The sequence below is a fragment of the Gymnoscopelus braueri genome, assembly GCF_963280865.1.
Source record: "Gymnoscopelus braueri genome assembly, chromosome: 4".
Lineage (NCBI taxonomy): Eukaryota > Metazoa > Chordata > Actinopteri > Myctophiformes > Myctophidae > Gymnoscopelus > Gymnoscopelus braueri.
In genome coordinates, this window is record NC_137605.1 from 42,659,290 (window position 1) to 42,684,807 (window position 25,518).

Below are 25,518 nucleotides of genomic sequence, written 5' to 3' on the forward strand. Positions count from 1 at the left end.
AAGCTCAATTAATATCAATGTTAGTTATGTTCTGTGCATCTACATGGTCAATTATGGTAAAAGGGGAGGTTTCTTTCCCACAGTCCATGTGTACATGTCATCTTTACCTCTGTCTTCCCTGTAAAGTAAAGCAGTTATTTGTATTTCATCTACAGATCAAACATACTGTTTATATCATCATGGCTGCGATCATCAGGAGGATAATCCACACAGCGAAAGCACCTGCAGCTATTGGCCCTTACAGGTGAGGTGTAGAGTTATGAACTTGGTCCAAGTGTCATGTGTGTCCAGTCAGTGACTGACATCATATGTGTCCAGTCAGTGACTGACAGCTCACATCTTAATAATCAATAGTCCCTGTTACTTCCATCCGATCAAACAACAACAAATAGGATTAGAGATTAGAGTTTATGTGGAGCATACTTTCACTCAAGTTTTTCCACAGGTGTTATTATGTATTATTCTTTTGGACTATTTTAGGGGTGTGTGCATTTTGTCCAATAGTGTGTGGGCAGGAGGAGGGGGGAGGGGGCAAATGAGAACTGCATTTGGGGACAAAGTACAGGTTGTAGGAGAACTAACTACTGAGTTCTCCTACTGAGTGGCAGTGCTGTCCATGGTTGGCAGCAGAAGGCAGTTTGAGGATCTCAGCCTTGCTGGGGTATTGTTTAACTACTGTCTGGTTGAATGACCAATGGTTGATTATAGATCAACAATTTAGATTTCAGTGTGTCAAAACAATCCGCTTCAAAGAATAACAATGTGTTACAATAATAAAATGTGTTTGTACAATTTCTGGTCAAAAGGAGTTAAATGGTTTCAAATATTCACTTTCATCTTTAGGCTATTCTCAGTAATGTTATAGTGGTTGAAAAACCTTCCTCCAGAACAATGCTTCTACAAAACTAAATGAAAGGGAGAAAAGACTGTCCACTTCAGAAAATATGATCGGATCCATTTATCAGTGATACTGTTCTTCTCTTATTGTGTCTTATCCAGCCAAGCGGTGGTGGTTGATCGGACCATGTATGTCTCAGGACAGCTGGGTATGGACCCTGCCAATGGACAGCTGGTTGAAGGAGGTGTTCAGGCCCAGGCCAGACAGGTGATTGGTCAGAACCGCCCCTCAGTAAATCTCAAGACAATACGAGAAACTAAAACCTGGAACACTTTTCGGGTGCTTTCGCATATTATGTCCCTTTTAAAACGAACCAAACTGAGGCCTCCTCAAGAGGACCAAGGAGTGGGACAAAAGAAAAGGAACTCAGTTATTTTTGTGTTCACATCGTCAGTTCTCATGAAAGAGAACTCAGTTCTCTTTCTGGTCCACTTCAGCCCTGAAGGGGCCTCAGTCCTCTTTCTGTTCACATTATGTAATTCATGTGAGCTCAGACCTGTACCTGCTTTGATTTATTATGGGTAGTTTTCTCCTGAAACAAGATGGCCGTTCAGCCGTTGCTGTACCTTGCTGTACTTGCTAATGCACGTACAGTAGATCTAATATCTACTGTAGGCTATGCGCTTCAGTGGAGCTTTGTCTGCTAAAATATTGGATTTTGTGCCATACTTTATCGCTACAAAACCTTTGTGTAACACTTTATTGCTACATTGTACTGTAAAATGTAAACAAACCATGAGAGTGGCTATCAATAATAGCTGATGGAGCATATCTACAAGCATAGAGCAGGGGTCTTCAACACATTTCAGGCCAAGGCTCCCTTAGCTGAGAGAGAGATGAAGCAGGACCCCCACTCTATTGCATAAAACTGTGTTGCAGATTCAACTTTTCATAGATTTCATATAGCTTCATAGAATAGTTTGACAGCACTATTATCAGCGTTTCGTAAATATTGTTGTTTATTTGTTTACACGTTACATCTTTTCTATTAATTAAAAAAATAATTGTGCCAGGGACCCCAGAAGAGAAGATTTATGTAAAAAGAAAAGTCTTAATTATTCAACACTTTCAAGATTCTTTTTAAATGTTCAAAAATAGCAGATGTACAAGCTCGCAGCACGCCATGAAGTGACGCGCTGTGCATATATAGCCAATGTATAAATGAATAAAGTGGTTAAAATGATTGTGGTGCTGTATTAACACATTTAGCTGGGGACCCCCTTGAACCCCCCCAGGGACCGATGGGGGTCCCCGGACCACACTTTGAGAACCAGTGCCCTAGACTAGGTCCCGGACGCCCTGTTGAAGACCCATGGCCTCTAGAGGGTTAAAACTGTCAAAAGGCCACCTTAAGTCCGTGAGCCAGGGGGGTTGGTCAGTACCAGCTGAGGGGAATAATGCTCATAGTGATTTTTGTCAAGGTATGCATGTCTAGAGTTAGAAAATATGTGATAGCCTTGCACCAATGGTAGCTTTATGGGTGCTATCATGCATTTTATTTTATAACACTAGGCGAAAATGACATGGGTCAATCTATGAAAACATACTATTAACCCCCCCAAAAAAAATATACAAAAGGTTTTTCAATTGGTTCTGGTACGTCTAGGCATGCTTAAGAACATAAAAAAAAATCTAAGAAATGATATTTCTCGTAAAGCCATCATTTTCAAGATGGCGTCCAATATGACTGCCATGAGCTTAAATGGCTTTATGATACTGTTCAACCTAGAAAGGTGGTTTTGGTGTCTAAAACTAGGTTTTAGGGTTCAAGAAATATGGCTGAATCAGTGAAATTACCATCAGTTAATTATTTATTGCCAAATCAAAGATGGTGTCCATCCCATGGTGATGTTCCATTGTACTAAATTATGTTAAAAACAACAAAATATTGCAGTTGTGTGAGGGAATCTGTGAACTTATGGTGATTCATATGGGGACCTGGGGCGGGGGGGCGTTCATAGGTGTAGAATCTATTTCTACTGTTATATTTTCACTTGCTGGTCAGTCTTTGGCCTATGTGCTAAAGGTCAGGTCAAGGTCTCTCTCGCACCTTATCGTCCAACCAGGTGTCCAAGCAGGCAGCAGATATGGTCACTGGTTGACATGTACAGTAGGCCCTATTCACCTCACAATTGACATGGAGCCGTTTGTTGACACCTTGCAGGTATGGAATCAGCCAGAAAAGCTCTATAATGTAATTGTGCATCCCGGTGGGATGCATGTTATACAGTCATTCTTCAGCTGCATTGCAAAACTGATGCAAGGTTCAGCACTGGAAGTGGAAATGCATGTGGTTGCAGAACATGACAGGCAAGTTCAGTGGTCAGTCCTGAGTCAGCAGCACTCTTGAAGTGGTTTCTCTCAACTTGGCCAAAGACATTTGAACAGATACAGCAGTAGCCTACCTGGACACTGCGCATTTCCATCCTACTGGCTGACAGTGGGTAGACAACTTCTTCCTACACTTCACATCCACCAGTTTGAATGTGCAGGGAGACACATTGACATTAACTTCACCTTTTCTCTCATGAAGCACATGACTGAAGCACTTCTTCCGTGCTGGCCATGTGCAGTGTGCTTGATATCTAACCCAGTGCCTGCCGAAGATGCATGTGCTCCATGCCATAGAGGCTAAGCTAGACCTTGTCTGTCAGCACCATGATGGATTCTGGATCACTGTCTCTGCTCACCAGTCTGGGGAGCAGACTGCCATAACGATCAGGAAAGATGCTGTCATGATGCATGTGAGTGGAGTGGACTGAAGCCTTCCCCAAAATGTGCAGAAACAGTAGAGGGAGAGTTGAAGCACTGGTGTGTCTTGGTCATAAAATATTGGGGTGTATCCTCACACACAGAAAGATCACCCACATGAGATGTCATCATGAAGAGTAAGAACATTAAGCAGAAGCCGTTGAGCATGTTGTACACCTTCAGTGCTGACGATAGATACTGCATTTAGTCATGATGAGGCAGACATCACCATGATTTCCTATATCCCTGATGCAGCCATCTCTGGAAAGGGTGTGATACACATGCTCAGTGATTTAACTGATGTTCTTGTCGTGTTGGTGTATTGGGGTGTATCAGGTGGACCTACAGTGTAAAGTACAGATGGAGCATTGTGATGGGACAGTCTTATATGTATGGCAAAGGCAAGATCAGAGCACACAACACTTTGCTGGCAGGGAACTTCCCAGGCTACCCTGATGTGCTGGGTGAGGTGGTTGCCACAAGTCAATGGCCCTTCGTCCAACACCGACCAACCTGTTGCACCACATGTGGGCTCATTTACAAGTGATGTTGTGGAAAGTGGCAGACCACCAAGCTCCACCTGACAAGTCGTTTGATGTCACACAATTTGGATGGGAGATCCAGGATATTCCTGTTCCTGTCATTGCTAAGGGTGAACCAGCACCGTCAGAGCTATGTGACATGGTGCAATATCAATGTAGGGCACAGAGAGTGAGAAGTACATCACTGATGTACTGTAACTGCTCTGGTGAAGATGGTTACTGATGATATGTTCATGCTACAGATGAGGAGTGATGTCAATAAGGAGGATACTTGTAAGGATGAGGTAGAACAGGATGTGGGTTGGAGAATACAGATGTAGTTGCAAAAGATACATATTTGCCGTTATATCATTTTACATTCAGGTTATTATGAATACCAGTTCTTGTGACATGTTAATGACACTTTTCACAAAACAAATTGAATGAAAGTTCATCAAGTTGTTTCCATTTGTTGTTCTCCCAGAGGTAAAATTTAACCTTGACCTGACCTTTGACATGATTGACCTGATATAAAAAAAAAACAGGAATGGATTCTACACATGAAAACCCTAAAAAAATAGGTATTACACAGAGGCATTCTAAGACAAGCGGATTACAAGTAAAAAATTGCCAGGCGTGTGTTTAGTGGCCATTTTGGATATTTTCTTACACACTTGCACTATATTCTGTTTATTGAATTTCATAATACATTTCCTTAGAATCTATGTATGTAAACATGGTTTTAAATCTTTAGGTAATTTACAAAGGAACCCTTTGTGTTCCATCTTTCATTAAAACCGAAGTACATCTCATGTCACATATAGTCACTATGTTGTCACTGCCTGTAATAGAAAAATATTCTAGATATGCTAATTTTACAATTCTGAACAATATATAGTCTGAGCTTTATCCCAACTATTTTTCAGAGAGAGAGGGTCAATAATAAGAGAGAACCATCAGTTTGAAGTAGAATGCTTCTTTCGGATTTTGAAAACTGTGTTTTGGCTTGTGGTTATAAAAGGAGTGATAACACACAGATAGCTACCACCAATGCAAGGCTATCACATTTTTCCTAGCTCTAGGGGTGTATACCTACCCAAAAATCAATATGAGAATTATTCCCCCCAGATGGTACTGATGACCCCATATTTGGGGTCCTGGCTCACGGACTTTACCTGGAGCGCTTTATGTTCACACTGCACATGTTAAAGCGAACCGCACCAGGGACGAGAAGCGAACCCAACTCAGTACGGTTCGCCTCAAAGCGGTCTGAGTTCATTTGGAGTGTTCACATATGTGCAAAAAGAATCTCCCTAAACAGCCTGAGTTCGTTTTGAGGGCTGAAAGGGGACATAATTATGTGAAAGCAGTAAGCACCCTGAATTAGACTATGTGGTTTTTGATTGGTTCACTTCTTCCGTTACACTGTGCTTACATGATGGCAGGACTTGATTCAACAGTTCACTCTCTGGCGCTCAGGTGGTGCAGTGGTAAAATGCCTGCCCACCACCTCGGAGTCTAGGGTAGGGGGTTTTCAACTGATGGTGAACCAGGGACCACCACCCTGACTGAGAATCAACCTGGGGACCACTGTTGTGTTGGGTGGGGATATGGGCTAAGATTAGCTTTTTTGGTAACACTTGATATGCATCCCATCTTTATAATTCATTATATAATGCACTATAATGCATTATAAATATACTTATAATGCACTAGAATCTGCTTATAATTATAGTTATAAGAACTAACTAAATAAATACTTACAGTGCTTTATAACACTGTTTCTCAGCCAATAGTCCACAGACTACTAGTGGTCCATGGGATAATTAGGTCTACAGGTGGTCAATACATACATACATTGTACCTTTGTTAAATGTATTAAAATATGTTAAAATAATATCCATCAAATGTAAGAAAATATTTGAATTAATAGATGTGGTGTGGGGGGAAATTACATGACTGTTAAGGGCTTGATATAATTCCTTTCTTGCACAATACTACACGCAACAAATTATATCAAGCACTTAACAGTCATTATTCAACGGAAATATGCTAGTGGTGGTCCAAAAAAGCTCAAAAAAGGTTGAGAACCACTGATCTATTCCTATCCCACGGTTACCCTTATTCTGTTCTCTTACTTTATCCGACCTTCTATATTAAACTCATGTTAACTGATATAATGATTTGTAACGTATGTATGAATGAGCAGACACATGCGATTATATGGGCACATTAACTAGTAATGATGACTCAACCAGGCCATCCGGTACACTTCCGCTTCTTGAGATTCGAACTCCCTTTATTGTGGAATTTCTTGACCACCGACTTCCCAGTAAATGACATTGACACATCATCTTAGGTTACCAGGTCATTAACCCATTAAGACCTGAGGCCGATTCTAAAAAGAAAATCTAAATTTTGAAAAAAAACATAATTAAAATATAATATAATAATAAAAAATATCTCAAAATATTTTGTTCCAGGGACCCCCAGAAGCAAATATTTGAGACAGCAGTTGCAACATTGTGGAGAAAAGGGGGTTAAAATATTTGCCTACTCTAAATTATACGAGAAAAAAAAAAAAAGAAAAAAAACTGTTCACTCTTCATTCTATACTATATAATTAGTGAAGGTGCCATCAGTACATTTAGCAATCATATGGTTATCACATCAAACCGACCAAAGAAATGACGAGAATGAAGGTTTTGTAAATAGATTGCACACACTGTAGGCATTTTAAATATTTAGATGGACAGGGAATTGACCCCAGCTTTGTTTGATTAGGTCAGCGCACACAGAAATTAGCCTGATACTCCTAAAAACTCTTACAATTTGTCCAAACAGGCTCTTGTGAATATGGGTGAAATCCTTAAAGCCGCAGGGTGCAGTTATGAGAATGGTGAGTCTGAAAATTATCTGAAAATCAGTGCCTGCATTTGTTCATTTTAAATGGCACATGTAGGCCGACCTTTACACCTGATGTTGTAGGGCTCCCATATAGTATTTTGTCTTTCTTTCCATAGTTGTCAAAACCACGGTGCTTCTAGCTGACATGAATGACTTCACCAATGTGAATGATGTTTATAAACAGTGTAAGTATAACATATATTTTTTTAGTTTTTTCCAATGAGTCAATCAATGCAATATCTTGTTACGTTGCATCATTTTCAAGTGGCCTTGCAACATCTTGCACTACACACTTCTTCCACTGGGTGTCAGTGTAGACCAAAGAACTTACATGAACTAGGGCCACATTAGTTGTAGTGTGGGGGTTTCACTTTCAAGTAGTTCAGAAAACTGCCTGATTGTTATCTTAACCATTAGTCTTAAACATGATCAACAACAATGCAATGATTTATTTATTGCTTGTTTGTTTTTAATTACTCATTTATACTTCCTTACTTTGTTTTCTGTTGAACAAATATTGAGTCTAATTGTAGACAAAATCTTGAGTCTTATTTTCTTCTGAGATACATTGGATGTTGTTGAAGCAGATCACATACTTTTATTTGCAACATTCAGCACAATTCACAAACCTGTAACAGTGTGCTGTAAAGCACAGTGCTAAAGCATGCTGTTATTTCTACCCGGCAACTGAGAAACAGTGATGTGCCATGCCACTGCACAGGATGAAACATGAGCTTCTGCTGCCAAGGGGTCAGGTCTTGTACTACAGTAGGTGGAAGCTAACAGGCCACATCTGATAACTACACAGTAAAATCCTCAGTGTTAATGTAATCCTGAGAGTGTACAAAATAATGTAACTAAATGGACCTGTGTGATACTCTCAGAGTTACAAATATAAGATAATTTTACGGTGTGTTCTATGAAGAGAAAGTTCTTCCTGTAGAATACTGTGCAGCGTTAAACTCTGTAAAGCTCTGTTGCTGGCCTGATTAACAAATTCAAATTTATTTTGATAAACAGGTTTTTGCTGAAACCTCATGAATAACAGGACATTTTATGTGCGCTTTTGGCAGGGCAAGTCATGTGGTGGTATCATGCGTGGTATCACGCAGAAAACAGTTGAGAAAAAGAAGACTGCAAGATCAGACAGATCATGTACATACTGTACTCTACATATAAATGTTTTTATAGCCTTGATAAATAGAATGTACACACTTGACTCCATGTGAAACATCGTGGTTGCAACCAGTGCTGTAGCACAGATGAATGGAGATTCTGTCATGCCACTAAAACATCTATCGTTGGTCTTAACGTGTAGCACACATCTGTCCTCGTCTTGTGAGATGATAACCACAGATCATGAGTTCAATCACTGCAAGTAGCAGTTCTATTCATGTTAAAACCTGGTTTGAACTGACTAACTACTTCCTGTCTATCTTACAAACTGTGTGTGTGTGTGTGTGTGTGTGTGTGTGTGTGTGTGTGTGTGTGTGTGTGTGTGTGTGTGTGTGTGTGTGTGTGTGTGTGTGTGTGTGTGTGTGTGTGTGTGTGTGTGTGTGTGTGTGTGTGTGTGTGTGTGTGTGTGTGTGATGCATCTACAGTGAGAATGTACAAACATTCCTGTGTCTTTTCATCCAAGTTCCATCTCTGTGATAACCCAGACATCTTTACATCTTTGACAGCTAGTACACCAGATGTTATTGTGGTTGATGAAGAGTCCAGGGAAGTGTCTGTATTAGAGATGGCATGCACCTTTGACCTTAGCCTATGACCAAGGTCATTAAATACCAACCACTCCTACATACCATCTCAGAGCTAGGTTGTAGGTGCTGACTATTTGTTTTTATATTTGGCAGCCTAGGACATTATACCCACTGACTGGTTGTTAGGGGGGGCAACTTGGGATGCCCAAAAAGGAGGCAAAAAGGCTGGCAAAGTACTGTGCTGTCTCTGCTATAATTGGCAGCCGCCATATATGGCGGAGACGCTGTTACTTATACCCATAGAGTATACTGAGTGACATGCTTTTTGTATCATGAAGACATATGCCATGATTTTGTGAATGTAATCTTACTGCACCTATAATATTTGTGTCCCTGTACTGTATGTTTCTCCTTTATGTGGACATAAATAAATGGTTAAAGTGTGTGTGTGTGTGTGTGTGTGTGTGTGTGTGTGTGTGTGTGTGTGTGTGTGTGTGTCTGTGTCTGTGTGCGTGCGTGCGTGCGTGCGTGTGTGTGTGCGTGCGTGCGTGCGTGCGTGCGTGCGTGCGTGCGTGCGTTCATACACGTGCGTATGAATTTATGTTTATCTACTGTATATATATTGTTCATTTTATCCTCTGTTATGTAATACTTGATACAGTTTTCAGCACCAACTTCCCCGCCAGGGCTGCCTACCAGGTAGCTGGTTTACCCAGAGTGAGTACCTGTACGGATTTTACCACTCACACATACATTAGATGGTGCTTGATCCAAAAATCATTACTGATTTTCTTCTCTTTCTCCTTCTAGGGTGGACTTGTAGAGATTGAGGCTATAGCCGTGTTGGGTCCTCTCACTGATGCCTCCTAATGTAAACACTCACAGGATCGAAAAATTGAACATATATGATCTGTAAATCATGTGGTTCAGAATAGTTTCCTCTGAATTTTTAATTTTTATATTTTAAAAAATGTTATCAAATATTAAGACATCAATGTCTTTCTGTCACAAGGCTCATGATATCAGTCTTGTAATCAAGTCATGCTTGGATATTATACAAGAGGTCTTTCTTGTTTCACCACTGTTCTGTAAGTACAGGATTGTTCAGGCCACTTTCACCTCATTAAAATGCATGTTTTGAAACAGCTTCTAAACTATTACCCCCACACTTTATGTTGTATCAGCTCTTATTTCAGCTACGTCAGGCATGGTAGGACATGTATAGCTGAGAAGAACCTTCTCTTGTTTGCTGTATTGTGTTACTTCTGTTAGCAGTCATACTAGCGACAGTCTGTCCCATGCCGGATATTGGACAATAATTAAAGCACAATACATTTGGTTAATTCACTTGGAGGTTGTTTTGTTTTTACATGCATGACAGACCTGTAAGCTTATTTTGTGGCAGGTGCATTTAGTGTTTTGTTCTTTAATACTAATAATATTAGCTACATATTGTAGGTATGCATTTTTCTGATAATCCATCTATATATATGGACTGTGTTAAACAGAAAAGTACAAAAGGTTTCAGAACGGTTAACAGTAACTTGTCTAGTACAGTAACACTACTGGTTTCAGTCCACTGGTTCCTTGAGAGGTAGACACTTACTTTGGTGTTATAGGGGAAGAGATAATTGAGCACACCACAACGTGCTGCTGTGGTGCCCCCCCTCCATCACGCCCCAGGACTGTACTGTACATTAAACAGGTAAGTAAGTAGCATTACAGACAAAGCTCAGAATTGCATTATAGAATGTCAACTTTTCAAGGCCTTGCATTGATACCAGAAGAGATATCAAAGATCAAACTAAAACTTGAGCCCAACAACTTTCTTCAGATTTCATAGAATCAAGAGAATATTTTCTGGTAACCACTGGACTTCTAACATACATTAGTATGCAGAACCAATGTTAGTTAATGTTAAGTGCATATCATGGTGCAATTGAATTAATTATAATGTGCGTGGGATATTAGAAGTTCTCTGATGCCTTGTAACACTACTGTGTAGAACCAATGGTGAGATAAGTTTACCAAATTATCTCCTCATGTTCAGAGTATGTTTTTTCCATTTTTTTAATGACATCAAATGATCAACTAGTTAACACAAAATGATATAGAGAAACAAACATGCATATACCATACAGTAGCTCTTTAAAAAAACATGTTACACCCATATCTACTATAAGGAACTAAAGTTTGGTACGTAAACAGGGCATGTAAAACCAATAGTTCCATCATATTAATGTTCAGGATGGTGTATGATGTTTGCAATGCTCTTGAACTATTTCTGTCATCAGTGCTTATGGCATCAAATGATAAGATCCCCAGACTCAGTAAAGCCTTTAAGTCCACTATTTTATATTCCCTCCATAACAAGAAAAAGATGTATCTACGGTTGTGAAAGATGGTTGTATGAAATAGCAAGATGGCAAGTTAGGAATATCGTATTAGTCAAGTATTAGTATTAGTTGAATCTTTCATCCAAACATGATCATTAATAATTAATTTGTAATATTTCACCAAAAATATAAAGACATCTAAAAATATATATAATATATGTATAGAAACCACCCATGTACCATAGTTAGCTCTGATCAATAGTACATTTAAAGCTGAGCTCTGTAACTTTACTCTTCTACCCTGGATTTGAACCCGGTTTCCTGTGCAAGTGCTGAAAATGTTACCATTGAGCTAATAGAACCTCCCTGCTTGCTGAGGGGATAAATTTAATCTTGACCATCAAGTCAGAATTTTGTCAGATCCCGTGTCTAGGTGAGACATGACCTTTGGCACGATCTAAATGTCTCAACAGAAGAGCAGGGCTACAAAATACAGCCACCCCAATTGTATAAGTTATATTGTATTAACATATACTCATATACAGATTGGACAAAATGACATTTTATTCATAAAGAAAACGTTACATAGTGCCGCTTTAACACCACTGCATTTCTACTGCTTAACTTAATATTTTAGTTTTATTGGGGTTACATATCTGATTGTGTGTGAACAAAATGTGGAATCTTTTAACTATTAGTGATGAGAGAATGACCATGAAACCAAGTAAATGCATTCAACTTAAAAAAAATACCAAAGGTACCGCTCTACTTCATTGCATTCATAATTATAATTATATAATATAATATAATATATTCCACATAGAAGCTTACACTTGTTGAAGTAGTAATTAATTCACTGTGTGCAAGTTTTCTCTCATGAAGCTGTACAAGATATGACTTATCTGAAAATGGGATTGATGACAATGCAGTTTCTGAATAGAGCTCACTTTCATGGAGATAAGTAGTGCATCAGGTTCAGCTGGCCTGTGGTTAATGTTACGACAGCACATATTAGGTGTATTTGGCTCCTGGCAGGTGTTTTCTCAGTGAAAAATCCTATTTTAAAACAGGGGAAGTGGATCACGTTTACAAGACCCAGTGGTGGACACACACAGTGTTGCTTTATTCTATTGATTCTAATCCCTGTTCATTAAGCTAGGGTTGGATGGCTCAGGGTAGAGGACAGAGTAAAGCAACTTGCGTTGGGCCTGGTCTTCAAGATACGCAAGAAAACAGGGATGCCCATGTACCTGTCACACTACTTCAATAGCGTAAAAGACACAATACCTGAGGGAGCTCCACTTATCTCACCCAACCCAGATTCGGCACAAACATGGTGTCAAATTCGTTCTACTGGTATGCCACCAGAATGTGGAATGCCCTACCAACAAACATCAAAAAGTGTGACTCCTTACCCTCCTTCAAAACCGCCATGAAAGAGCACCTGTCTGCAAATGGTAACTGGTCCTATTAAAGTCAAAGCTTAACACCAGAAATGAAAGTTACTCACAAATGGGTTTGTAAGTAATGATTTGGCAATGCCTGTTTTGTACAATACTTTGTTATTCATCCTCGTCTTCTATGAGAAGATACATTTGAAACTTAATGCAGTGTTTAAGCAGTAATCCAAGAGTTAATCAAGGGACCTCTGATTTCATGGGTCATCCTAGTTTAGTTTAAGCTTTCTTGTTGCATCCCAAGAGGCACCAATAACACCATCTGATGAAATATGTGCCATTACATAAAGCACACAAATCAAATTATCTGTAGATCACGTTAATCGAACATGTAATTATAATTTCCTCTGTTGCGGTTGTTCCGAAATAGATCTTTACCTATTGTAAAGCATTTACATTTCATCTTGTGATCACAATCATGCTTTAATATTATGTAAGAGACTTGTTTAACCACAGTTGTACAGTTGTGTAAGTGCATGAATGTCCAGGACACTCATATTCCACTCATATTCCCTTAGAATCTAAGATTGTTATGACCCTTAGTCTAGCGGTATAAAGGCTGTGACATAATAACTAACAGGACACAGAATTTAAAACTGAATATATATTTATCACAAACAAAATTACAACAATGACAAAATGTACGAACTAAGAATCTAAATAACAAACCTAAACATAAACAAAACAAACACAGGCTCAAACTTAACTAATAGCAACTCATCAGAATCAGAGTTGGTCACAACACGGTGGCTACAAAGCCCAGCCTTTAAGGACTTTTCCAACAGGTATGAATACCAGAGCGTTTGGGTAAGTTTGGTGGGGTGAGAGGATGGCAGCAGCAATGCTCTGCTACCGAAGATGACAATCCTCTGATCAGCAAAGGTTGAGAGTCAGAGACTGGGTGTGGCCCCCAGCAAATCCACTCCCTGTGTCACAGGTGTCAGTCCATTTATAATCAAGGCTTCAGTATCCACTTCTCACCAACTCTCCACCTCAGAACAAAGGAAAATACAGAATACTACAATGCAAAATATAAGATAAAATACGGCTGGCCGTAACAAAGATCTAATGCTTAGATCTTATTTCAGATAATGGCATGATGCTGTAGGTTTAGGATGTAGCCTAACGACTATTATAGTTACACTGCCACACTATGCTGTGCTCCCGATGCAAAATTGCATGTGTGTATGGGCATACTGTATGTCTGACCTTTTCAAAAATGTGCTGAGAACAACAGGGACGGTTGGACAAATTGCATGACACCTACCTAGAGAAATCCTTATTGTTATATAAAAGTTTAATTCATAATAAATCCAGCTACTGCTGTGCAGACTGCAGAGCTGTGCAGTGAGATAAGAGTAGACTGCAGATTACACTAAACAAGGCTGCAAGAATAGTTTTGCAATGTGCTTTCAAAACGGGGTCAGGGAGCTACAATCCACAATGGGATGACCTACAATAGAACTAGTGACAGAATTCTGTTGTATTATGTGAAAAAAAATCTGTATAGTATAAATAAGTATAAATGACCAATAAATATTCAGAACAAAGAGTTAAACACCATTAATAAACGAATAGTTGAAAGCTGCAATAGCTGTATTGCAATGAATAAAAACAGAACACTCATGTTGTGCTAAATAGTAATACCATATAACATCAAAGCTTTGCTCAATATTAGGGTATCAGCTTTGTTTTTATTGAAGAGCCTACCTTCTGAAGGGCTCTCCTTGTACCTATGCAGTATAAATGAATAAAAAAGCTTTTAGCATAAAGATGTGTGTTTCAGTGGATTAAGGAGAGCACTCCTAGTCACAGTGGTACAGAGAAAAATGTAGGGTTCTTCCAATGGAATGGCTGAGTGCAAAAAAGGCAATGATGGTGGGTTTGTAAAAGGCAATGATGGTAAAGGCAATGATGGTAGATTTTATAGAATATGACAACCATAGCTTAACTAAATACCTGTTAGACCGTTGTTGCTGAGAGGCAAGCCAAAATGTATATATATTAACTTTTTCAGTTGAGTACATTCTATGTTTTAAGTGATTGTGATGGTTAAATATAATCTAATGGAAGACTAGCCATCAAGCTAAAATAAATCAAAATGTATAATTCCCAGCTCATGTTTTCTTTTAGCTATTAGTCTTTCCTTGTTGTGTGCAATATGAGGTACTGTGGTCCTGCAGCCCTCAGCACTGCTGAGGGCTGAGGGGTTTTGTCTGTTGGTTGTAACAAGAATTCCATAACACCTGATCACGTTACTCTATTCATTTCATCTAAAAATCTATGGAGTAAATGAGTGTAAAATTCACTTCCGGAAAACAGAGCTTTTACAAAAAGTGGGCGGTCACTGTTGAGCTCTATTAAAGTGAATCTTTGCTATGACTTATGTGGAGATTGCATGTGGAGTAGGCTCTTCAGAGCCTATTCCAACTTGGTTATAATTCCCAGCTCATGTTTTCTTTTAGCTATTAGTCTTTCCTTGTATGTGTGCAATATGAGGTACTGTGATCCTCCAGCCCTCAGCACTGCTGAGGGGTTTTGTCTGTTGGTTGTAACAAGAATTCCATAACACCTGATCACGTTACTCTATTCATTTTATCTCAAAATGAACTAGTGGGCTAAGAATGTTGAATAATATGGTAATGTATGTGTGATAGCATAGGCAACAAAACCTTGTAGTGTGGACACCCTAATCTTTCTGCAGTGTATGCTACATTTCTATACATAAATATAATGAATGCATGGAACCACTTGAATCAAGGTTTTATGTAATCCCTGCTCAAATTGAACAAGATAAAATAAGAGAAGAGCACACTTGAGTAAAACAAAACAGAATTACCAGAGCATATATTAGTAGGTAAAACTTTATTTATTCTGTACACTAAGAAGGTTAGCGACATCATAGACCTCATAGACAAAGCTCAGAGAATGAATATATTACACAACGGCCACTTTCAAGGCCTTGCATAGATATAGAGATTACAGACCTCAAACAAACATTTGATCCAAACAACTTGCATCACATTGTATAGAACAGTTATTTTATAGGACTTTTACAGTCTTGTAACAGAGTATGTGAAACCAATTGCAAAATATGATCTGTTGATGTTCGCTGCATGATGCATTTAATGCACTTGAACTTATTCTAAACGGCATATAAAGTGGAGTGGCAAAATCCCAGGCTCTGTAATACATTTGAGTCAACACTATGAAACTCCTGTTGTAATACAGAATAAGATATTATGTAGATCTGCCAAGTATATCCCAGTGGAATAGTTATGTCAATAAATAACCCTGGATCAATGTATCAAAGTTGCAACATTACAGGTTTCTTTCCATATTCAGAGATGATTTACCTTTACTCAAAAAGTTAGTCTCGCATAGCCAGATGTTTCGATAGCTCCGCCTAATCAGTAGACGGCGATCTCTGAAAGTCTGACTATGTGAGACTACTCACAAAGTTAACTTATCCATGATCCTTTAATGTAGTGAAATATTTCAAGCAAACAAGATAATATGGAAAATAGAAGGAAAAGAAAAAACATCCATGCACTATAGATGTTATTAACAATTTAATGTACACTGCATATCTATTACTGAACCCCTAGTATTGGCATTCTATTGGTTAAATGAACCTCATTGAATTCAACATTAGCAGGGTTTTAATTCAATGCCATGTGTAAAACAAAGCAAGCAAATAAAAACATGGGATTATGACAGAATGTACACTGCATGCTCAAGTCTAAAATGTTCATTTCATGTGGAAAAAAAATATTTCTTTCAACATAGAAAAAACTACAAGAAATCCAACAAGCAAAGCAGGTATTTGCTGGCAATGTAAATGTAGCCAACGTTTTCTTCAGCTACACAGCTGGGAATTACTTGGAAGCTACGACTCTTCATCTGATTTCATTCACAGCTGAGATTATTTGGCTTGTATTCCTCAAGAAGTAGTACCAACATTTAAATAGTAATGAATTCACTCTGTGCAAACCTGGTCACCTGACCTATGTATTTCATAGCGTATACAGGTACGTATGTGGCTCCAGACAACATATGAGCTCTCCTGAATGAACACGTATTAAGGCACAACGTTGAATAACACCAACAGTGACATTAATGGTAGGTGTATATATTGACAGTAACTAGCTTCTTTTGTTGCTTTATTCTATCGTTTCCCAGAAATGTTTACACTTCTTTCATCTTTGGGTTTATTCAACATTCTGATGGAACTCCCCCGACAGACACAAAATAAAATGTTCAAAGATTCCCCCAAACACCTGACCACTTAAAGAAACGATTAAGAACAGTGTAAAAGAACAGTCCCAGAACATTTGTAACACAATTGCAACATTCATTAAACAAATCTGTTTGGTTCCTCATTAATCAATTTCAAATGTAGTTGATCATAATATGAAAATGTGTGAATTTCTCCTTACATGAAAGGCAATTAATTTATTGTGTGTGTGTGTGTGTGTGTGTGTGTGGAGGGGGGGGGGGCGGGGGCATTTATGTGATAATGTACTTTTGAGGCTTAATTGGGCGTCTGTGACAACAAGGCCAATATGCTCCACCAGTAGACCAAGTGAGTATGATGAATGATCCAGACCAGGTTAACAGTTCATGGCTTTGTTCTCACCAGGGGATCCTCCCTCTTCATGGGACTTCCTAGTCCTCCTTTTTGGCTTCTGCTTCCAGAGAGGCATCTGTGAACGCACACACAGGAAATCAGTGCATATCAGTCACATGTAAAACAACGTGTGACATTCTATTTATCCATATATGCTTATACTAAAGTAAAAAATGAAGAAACCTCCTAGTATCTTCCCCCTTTTGTGTTTTTTCGTAAATTAACGTCCTACTTGATCATACTACAGCGTCACACAAACGCATCAAGTGTAGCAGATCCACAAGCTTGAAACGCGGCGCGAAGCGACGCGTGAGCTTGTAGATCTGCTACTTTTGTGTTTTTTTCATTTGAATCCTAAAAGTAACAGTTTTGGAGATATGAGGTTTCCACCCGACAGAGACGATATACTGTATATACACGTGTAATACCAAACTACCCCCCCCCCCCCCCCCCACCACAAAGGCGATGGCAAGAGATGACATACATTCCTTCTTAAATGTCAGTAAATCTTGTTCTGCAGGGCCGGTTTACTAATGAATACCGCTCTAGCGTGTCTGAAAAGACACACACACCCATGCATATGAACACACACACACACCTTTACAAACCTGGCTATATAGCATCTAGGGTGTGCCCCTGTAAACCACATATTGCTGCCAGAGAGTGTGAGGGAGAGAAGGCAGTCTCAGTTATGTAACGTCTCTCCCGGATGAGACCAGCGTTATACACGTGCAGCCTGGAGGCCCGGGCCTCTCTCTCTCTCTCTCTCTCTCTGCCCCCAAAAGTACAGTATGTTCTTCCAGAGCAAAGACCAGAGTTACACACCGGAATCATAAATATATAAATATATACAAAATCAATGTTTAATGAGTTTACTACTGGTGAGATTTCTCTGCAGTCTTGCTCTACATCCATACAGCGTCAATGGAATAGAACACAGCAAACGCTGACTGCACAGACTAGCGCTTCTGTTTGATACAGAAGACTAAATTCTTGTTAAAATGAACTGTTAAATCTTTGGCTCGTTAACTTTGTCTAATGTAGGGTTGTCTTGAACAGAATACTCCACATGCACTGGAAAATACAACCGGTTACCTACACTATGTTTGACACATTTCCTGTACGGTAAATACTACCCTGTCTGTACTACCAGGTTTGACACATATACCTACGGTATGTAAACATTGGAACCGTTTCCAGGACGGTGCATACATGCCATCATTATGTTTTGACTGAGATAGTAGAGCTATCAACAAACAAATCAACAAAACTACTGGTGATATACTGTATTATGGCTCATTTGATTAGAACTGTCTCACTGATCTCACCAAAATGCCCTTTGGCCATCATGTACTGTTTGCATTGCAACTGGAGGCCAGCCAAGCATGTGGGGAGAGTTCCATTACATTGTCTTAAGTCATTTGAAGCAACAGGGCATAATTATTATCTAGGCCGCTGCTGACAACAGAGCACAATAAGTGAGAGTTGTCAGACTAGAGCCGTTGTGTTGGCCAAGCGCTCTGCCCATAACCGACACACTCAAGCAGAGACCGCGGTCCTCAGTGAGAGTGAGATTGTATGTGTGTGTGTGTGTGTGTGTGTGTGTGTGTGGGGCTGCTTTCATTGTTCCTCACAGTGCATTATCTGTTTGGCATCCTGGACCAACAATGTCCACCCTGTTAATTCCGTCAGCTTGAACCAAACGCAGGACCAGTTTGAGAGAGAAGTCTGTTCAAGTTTGTTCATTACGGGAACAGTATAAATGGTTCACTGGGAGATCTTCACCACTATGCTAAAGAAAAGATAGTGCACACACACACATCCGCTTCAGTGCCCAGGTGCAGCTCAAACAGCAGCTCAACATAAAAGAAAATTAAAGTCTGCACACTGGTTAGAAATGCTACGCCGCGTTTTATTGTGCTTGTGCTCGATCAACAGATCTTCATGAGGAATTTTCGTACCCAAACAATTCCTGATGAAGATCTGTGGATCCAAACGTTGTTGAGAGTGCAATAAAACACAACGGAGCATTTCTAACCTGTGTGCAAACTTTTTCTTAGATCTTCACCACTACCCTGTGATACTACAGGGAACTGGATCTTACCTTAACCAGCTCAAAGGCAGGAAGATGATTTGTGTGTTTATGACTTGTGAATAATTATTCAATGTTTACCCAAGATGTAAACGAGGTCTATTTGCACATTTCAGGCTCACTGTGTATTCTCTTTACTTTTTACTCTGTTGCGGCTTGTTTCTGCATGCCCAGCATCTCCTTATCATAATCTAGTGCAAGTTTGGTATACATGTTTGATATTTCAGCTATTTCAGCCTGTGGCAGTAGTAGCTAACTAAATTCTTCTCCCTTGTGATTCATTACACAGCTTGAAAAGTAGTGTACGGTCTACTTAGTCTCAAAGTTAGTGTTGGCTAGATATGCATTTTAGATTAACAACCCTTGATGGGGTGAATCAATGAGCTTTGACACCCGTCATCAACACTCAAGAGGCATATTCATGCCATACAATGGCAGCTGTCATTCACCAGTATATTATTACAATTGTAGTTTAACCCTCACTGGTTTGTGCAGGCCTACTGAAGAGATGTGACACATCCCTAACACATAAAACAAACATTACTGTATAGAGAATATACAGTAACCACATACAGTATAATAACTGAGAATGGTTTCTTTATAAATCCATGAGGAAAATAAAAGTATAGCGTGAGGAGTGTTTATTAAAATAAAATGTGTCTTTGTGTGTTTTTTTATTTAACTCTGAAAGTGTCAAAATGGACCCAGACACATGGACTGACACTTGCAGAGTTAAATTAAGAATGCAGATCTGACTGTATGGGCAACAATAATGATTGGTCTTGTGCTTTCGTACCTGCAGGCTCCACAGCGGCTGCTTCTTCTACTGCTGGAGCAGGCTCTGCCGGGACTTCTTTGGTTTCCTCAACAGCAGGCTCTTCTGCAACTGGAATCTCTGGAATGGTAGCAGCAGCGATCTCAGGGTCTATTACCTCTGCTTCAACTGGAGCTACTGCTGCCTCTTCTACAACCTCAACAGGGGCCTCAACTTCAGGAGTGGCCTCAGCGACTACACTTTCTACTGCAGCGGCCTCCTCCGTTGATACCACCGCTTCTACAACTGCTTCTGCGACTGCTTCTGCTTCTACGACTGCCTCTACACTTTCTACTGCAGCGGCCTCCTCCTTTGATACCACCGCTTCTACAACTGCTTCTGCGACTGCTTCTGCTTCTACGACTGCCTCTACCGCAGCCTCCACAGGGGCCTCAACTTCAGGAGTGGTCTCAGCAACTACAGTTTCTACTGCTTCTACGACTGCTTCTGCAGCCACATCATCTACTGGGGCTGCAAGGTCCTCTAGGGCTGGTTCACTCAGGAGGTCCTCCCCAGATCCCAGATCTTCCTGCGCCTCCAGGGCTATCAGCACGGCCTCAGACTCATCAGCAGCCCCCGGCTGAAGGTCATCTGGTAAGGCACTCTGCACGGGCAGCTGCATCTGGTCCGCAATGGTTTCTGCATCTTCTGGGATGAAGCCATTGCCATTTCTGACCACTGTAATGATATGGACAAAGGTAAGGAAACGTTAAATCAATGATAACCTGTAGGTGGTAAAGACAGACACCTGCTTGACTCCTGAGACAACAGGACAAAATAGGTTATTTAGACATCAGCAGTAGAAAATGGAACCTCATCAACTAATGATTCTTTTCAACATCAATGGTCTGTTAATTTGTAGCACAGTCAGACTACATGGCAACACTGAACATGCACAACGTTTAACTGCAAACACCTGGTGGGGGGTCTGAAACTACCTTAATAGTTAATGCATGAGTTTAGTGTTGTTAATATATGACCAAATATGCCATGACAACAGTTTTAACAACATACATGAGAAACTAAATGGCCCAGTTGCCATTGTTGGGATTTCCAACAATCAAGTCATACAACCCCATACAGCATAATACATATCATCTGTATCATTTACATAATAAGCATTCATGAAGCACAGCTTTGGAGAGCACAAAACCTTAAACAAATGTCAGCATATTAGATTGCTGCTGAACACTAATCCACTGAAAGTTTATTCATTTTCCATTATAAACTCAAAGTGAAATATTATGCAGTAGATCATAAACTTTACGGTCAATTTCTTCTTTCTTCATGTGGCAGTGAAAACATTTCACATTTCTGTTTAACAGATACATTAATCAGGGTCTTTAAAATGGTACTTTGAATCAACAAAACCAGCACAAACGATAAAGTACAAGGGACATTATGCTGCTGAGATTGCCATCCTTTCATTTCTGTTGCTGCAAAGATGATTTATTGAAACCTGTATTTGCCTAAGGTCCAGAGGAAAAGAAAGGCACACAGGTGATTGATTTAAAAACACACAATGTGTCTTCTTCTGTCTTTGGTCTATCTAATAGAAAACCATTTTTTTCCCCAATTGCAATACTCGTATTTCAATACAATTGTTGTAATGGGTGTGAACACACCATCAGCCCTTGGGTATGAAACTACAGTAAAAGAGAAACAATAGACTGGAAATTAACATCAACTAAAATGTCAACTACTGTAACGCCGCTTACTGATATTATTATATCAGCCACCTATGTACTGGTGACAACATATTATATCACTTGTTCAGCATCTACCAATTCAGTGTCACAGCTAACACACAAACACAACATTGAGCAGCATTGTTCCCAAATGTATGACACAAACCAGAATGATCCAATTAGCTAAACGGTTGGATGGTTCGGCCGCTGCAGCTTCCTGATTTTATTTGACTGTCGGAACCTGTAAAAAGGACAGGGCCTGATGAGTGGAAGGGAATGTGACGGGCTGGCACACCACACAAAAATGAGCCAATGAACGGAGGACTAAAACAACAACAAGTGAAGTCATTAGGCACACAGGAACCTTGCCTCAACAGCCCAAAGTTTGAGTGAAGCTGTGTAGAGTTGATAGTGACCTAATATTTGAATAAGCATACGTTGTGTTGTTTTAGCTCCACAAGGTTTGTGTCCGATTTTGTGAGGTACTTTTAAAAGCTTAATGGGAAAGACAAAAATGCCGGTTTGGTGTAACTTTTGGGGAGGTGAAGAATAGTAGAGGGTGGGGTTGTGCATCCAACAGGGCACATCTGGATCAAGTTACATTACTCTCCTGTGGCCCTGTAAAGATACAAACGCCAAACTGTTGGGCTGGAAAAATATTTGACTTGCAGAGATTTCTCACAGCAAATTATTTTTCTGTGTTCACACATTCTATTCTGCTCACAGGAGTCTACACTACCCGACACATACGTATGAAGGTTTTCCTGTTTAAAAACACACTCGCTTTGTCAAGATTTCTGGAATTTCCTGTCCTTCGCCGCTTCAAGCAATACTTCACCTTTGTCATCTTTCTCATCTGTCACTGAAAATGATAAGCCATGCTAGGGGTGAGAGAGACTCGAACAGCCTCTACTAGCATGGATGACTCGCCTGTCAACATGGTTTAGCAGCCCATGATGACTGAAAGCCCAGACAAAACAGCGTCACGGCTGGCAGGGGGATGGGAGCCAGGCCTAGGGCAGTAAAGAGGGGGGCTGGGGAGCCAGAACTGGGAATGGCTGGCTGGGCGACATGTACAATAACCAGTCTTATAGTCAGTGGGACTTCTGGTGTGATGTACGTAAGAGCCTGGAATGGGACAGAGCTTCTCCAGGTGACCGTTGCTGGCTGACAGGCAACACAATGCCCATGATGCACCGAATTACACTTGGCAAAGATTCATGTACTTCAGACAACTACAGAGGAACAATGCTCCAGCTGCATGTTTAGAAATATCTCTTCGAGAACCGTCATGCAAGTTTGCACTTTTTTTGCATCAACACTGGACATTAGATTCAAATCAGTGACAAACTAAACTTTGATTAAGTTCTTGACGGCAAGGGACACCGTCGTGTGATGGAGCATACATTCAGTTTAATGTCAGTGGGTACAGCACATACAGTACCATACACACACACACATACGGTGCATGTATATTGACGCAATTGCATAATCTCTCTCAGCTGTGCCTGGCATGAAGAAGCCGTGTGGCAGCAGGCCTGACTCATGAATGAACAATCATGTCCTATGTGACAGGCATCTCTGTGGGACGCTATACTGGCCTAGCACACAGGGCCCACATGCAAAACAAAACAAGGCAATGACACTGCTGTCTCTTATGTACAACATGACACACACATGCAGTAGTGAAAGACACTGGCATTGCTGCACTACTGCGTGTAGTGAACATGCAGGAGATGTGGGCTCTCTCCAAGAAGAGGTCACCATTCTTGTCCCCCCTCCTTCTCCAACTTTGCATGACCCTCCTCCATTGTCTGAGACAAGTTGTAAATCTGTGGAATCATATTGTGGTGTTGTGGTCGATAGTGAACACACAGCCTGTGGCTGGAACATGGCATGGGGATGTGAGTCTACCTCACTTCTACCAGTTTTTGGTGATCACCTTTTAATGATAGCCTACCTACTTGGATCTCTAGGCATTAAATGCACATTACACACAGCAACCTACTTGAAAGGATATAAATTATAAACATGTTTGGGCCATATTATGGGTAACTTGGGGGGGAAATTGCTTCAGATTATCTTTTGAAGTCAAAGTCAACACAGCAGCACTTCCTTGAATCACAGCAAACCGGTTTGGTCAGAACTATTGCCTTTAGGGTACACGTGAACCTTTGTTCAAGTGTCCATATAATATTTCATATTTAAGGTGACAGGGGTTGCAAGCAGGTACAGTTTTGGGTCCAAATTAACACATTTTTCGTTATGTAGTGGAGAGAGGTTGATGATTGATTAGGATTAACACAAGTCATTCCCTTTTCAGGACTTACTTAATAGTAGTTTACTCTTTGCATAGCCTTGGATAAAGAGTAGTCTTGCATCAAGGCTACTCTTTGCATAAACATTACCGACATTACTCTGCAATCTGTGACAAATGATGAATGACAACCTACTGCTGAAACAGTGAGGAAAATAACACTGAAACAGCAGTGTTAACAGGGAATATTTATGTTGAACACAGTGGCAGTGAGAAAGCACACGATGTACCAGCAGCAGTCACACCCCCCACAACAACTTTTAACTGAAGGAAATGACAGTTTAGAACACAATGTTTTCACACACACCGTTACTCCAAGTATAACAGACAGACATCCCAATACATTTAACTTGTATGTGTATATCAGTGGTTCTCAAAGTGGGGTCCAGGGACTCTCTGGGTTCCTTGAGGGGGTCCCAAATGGAGGGTCTGTAACTCTGAGAGTGTACAAATGGAACCAAAGGATTTGGTTCCATTTGTACACTCTCAAGAGTTATGGGGGTCCTTGAAATGTAAAAGTTTGAGAACCACTGGTGTAGATGTATTAATACATCTGGTGTAAAGTACTTACATGCATCTCCATTGCTCTCCTCTCCTGGTTTAGTGCCAGGTCTTTTCTCCTGATCAACAGTCTGCGGGCTGGACGAGGAGCACCCCATGTTTACAGAACAGTGTACTTCTTTAGTGTACTTCTTAAAGATAAGGTTGGATCAGATGGCAAACTGCGAGACTAAATACACAGGAGTGAACAAAATGCCCCCAAATGGCTCTCTGTTGTTTAGCACAGACAGAGACGAACGGCAGGGTCGTGAAAGAATGGACAGGACACAGCTCAGTAGTCGGTTCTTCCTAAGAGTAGCTGGACACCATTACATCCCCTGGTCAGTCTGTGTGTTTATGCATGGCCTGCTGACCCTCTATCTCCTGCCCTGGACAACGCTCTGGTGTTGTGAGCAACAACAGTTAAATAGCACCGGGTTCAAATGGTGAGGAGTATCTCTACCGAACTGCCTCCCCCACACTTGCACTTAAACTCTGTCCACATTGAGGAGGAGGAGGCATTGGAGCTCTTCCTCCTCCCCTTACAGAGCAGTCCCCACCTCCTCCTCCAGAGAAGATCTCCCACTGTGTTTGATCATGAGGCATGTGCTCCTTTTACTCCTCCCCTAGTGCAAAGTAGTCCCCACCTCTGGGAGGAAGTGCACCACCCTCCGGCGATATTTCGCAACAACACCACTGTTTGCTACTGTAATACACTGTATTTTGTTTATGATCGGTGGTGGAAAAAGTACTCACTTTATTTTGCTTAAGTAAAAGTATCAATACTGCAATGTAGAAATACTCTGTTGCAAGTAAAAGTCCTGGAATTTAAAATTGACTTAACGTAACAAGTACAAAAGTAAA

The 25,518-nt window shown here is 40.3% G+C and overlaps 2 protein-coding genes across 3 annotated transcripts; one reads left to right on the forward strand and one right to left on the reverse strand.

Moving 5' to 3' along the window:
- The first annotated feature begins 95 nt into the window (after positions 1-95).
- LOC308084433 (2-iminobutanoate/2-iminopropanoate deaminase-like) lies at positions 96-10,093 on the forward strand. Its single transcript, XM_080427090.1, has 6 exons — positions 96-244; positions 1,000-1,105; positions 7,015-7,069; positions 7,194-7,262; positions 9,442-9,497; positions 9,591-10,093. Exons 1-6 carry the CDS (start codon positions 180-182, stop codon positions 9,648-9,650), a joined length of 411 nt encoding a protein of 136 aa, XP_080283216.1. The 5' UTR covers positions 96-179; the 3' UTR covers positions 9,651-10,093.
- Positions 10,094-15,421: 5,328 nt separating this feature from the next.
- LOC308084085 (uncharacterized protein) lies at positions 15,422-25,173 on the reverse strand. Of its 2 annotated transcripts, XM_080426565.1 has the most exons (4): positions 24,686-25,173; positions 20,495-20,787; positions 20,092-20,389; positions 15,422-17,279 (listed from the first exon to the last, which is right to left on the reverse strand). In XM_080426565.1, exons 1-4 carry the CDS (start codon positions 24,771-24,773, stop codon positions 17,242-17,244), a joined length of 717 nt encoding a protein of 238 aa, XP_080282691.1. In that variant the 5' UTR covers positions 24,774-25,173; the 3' UTR covers positions 15,422-17,241. The 2 variants fall into 2 exon arrangements, with proteins under 2 accessions (XP_080282691.1, XP_080282690.1); XM_080426564.1 differs by having other exon boundaries at positions 20,092-20,787.
- Between the last annotated feature and the right edge of the window lie 345 nt (positions 25,174-25,518).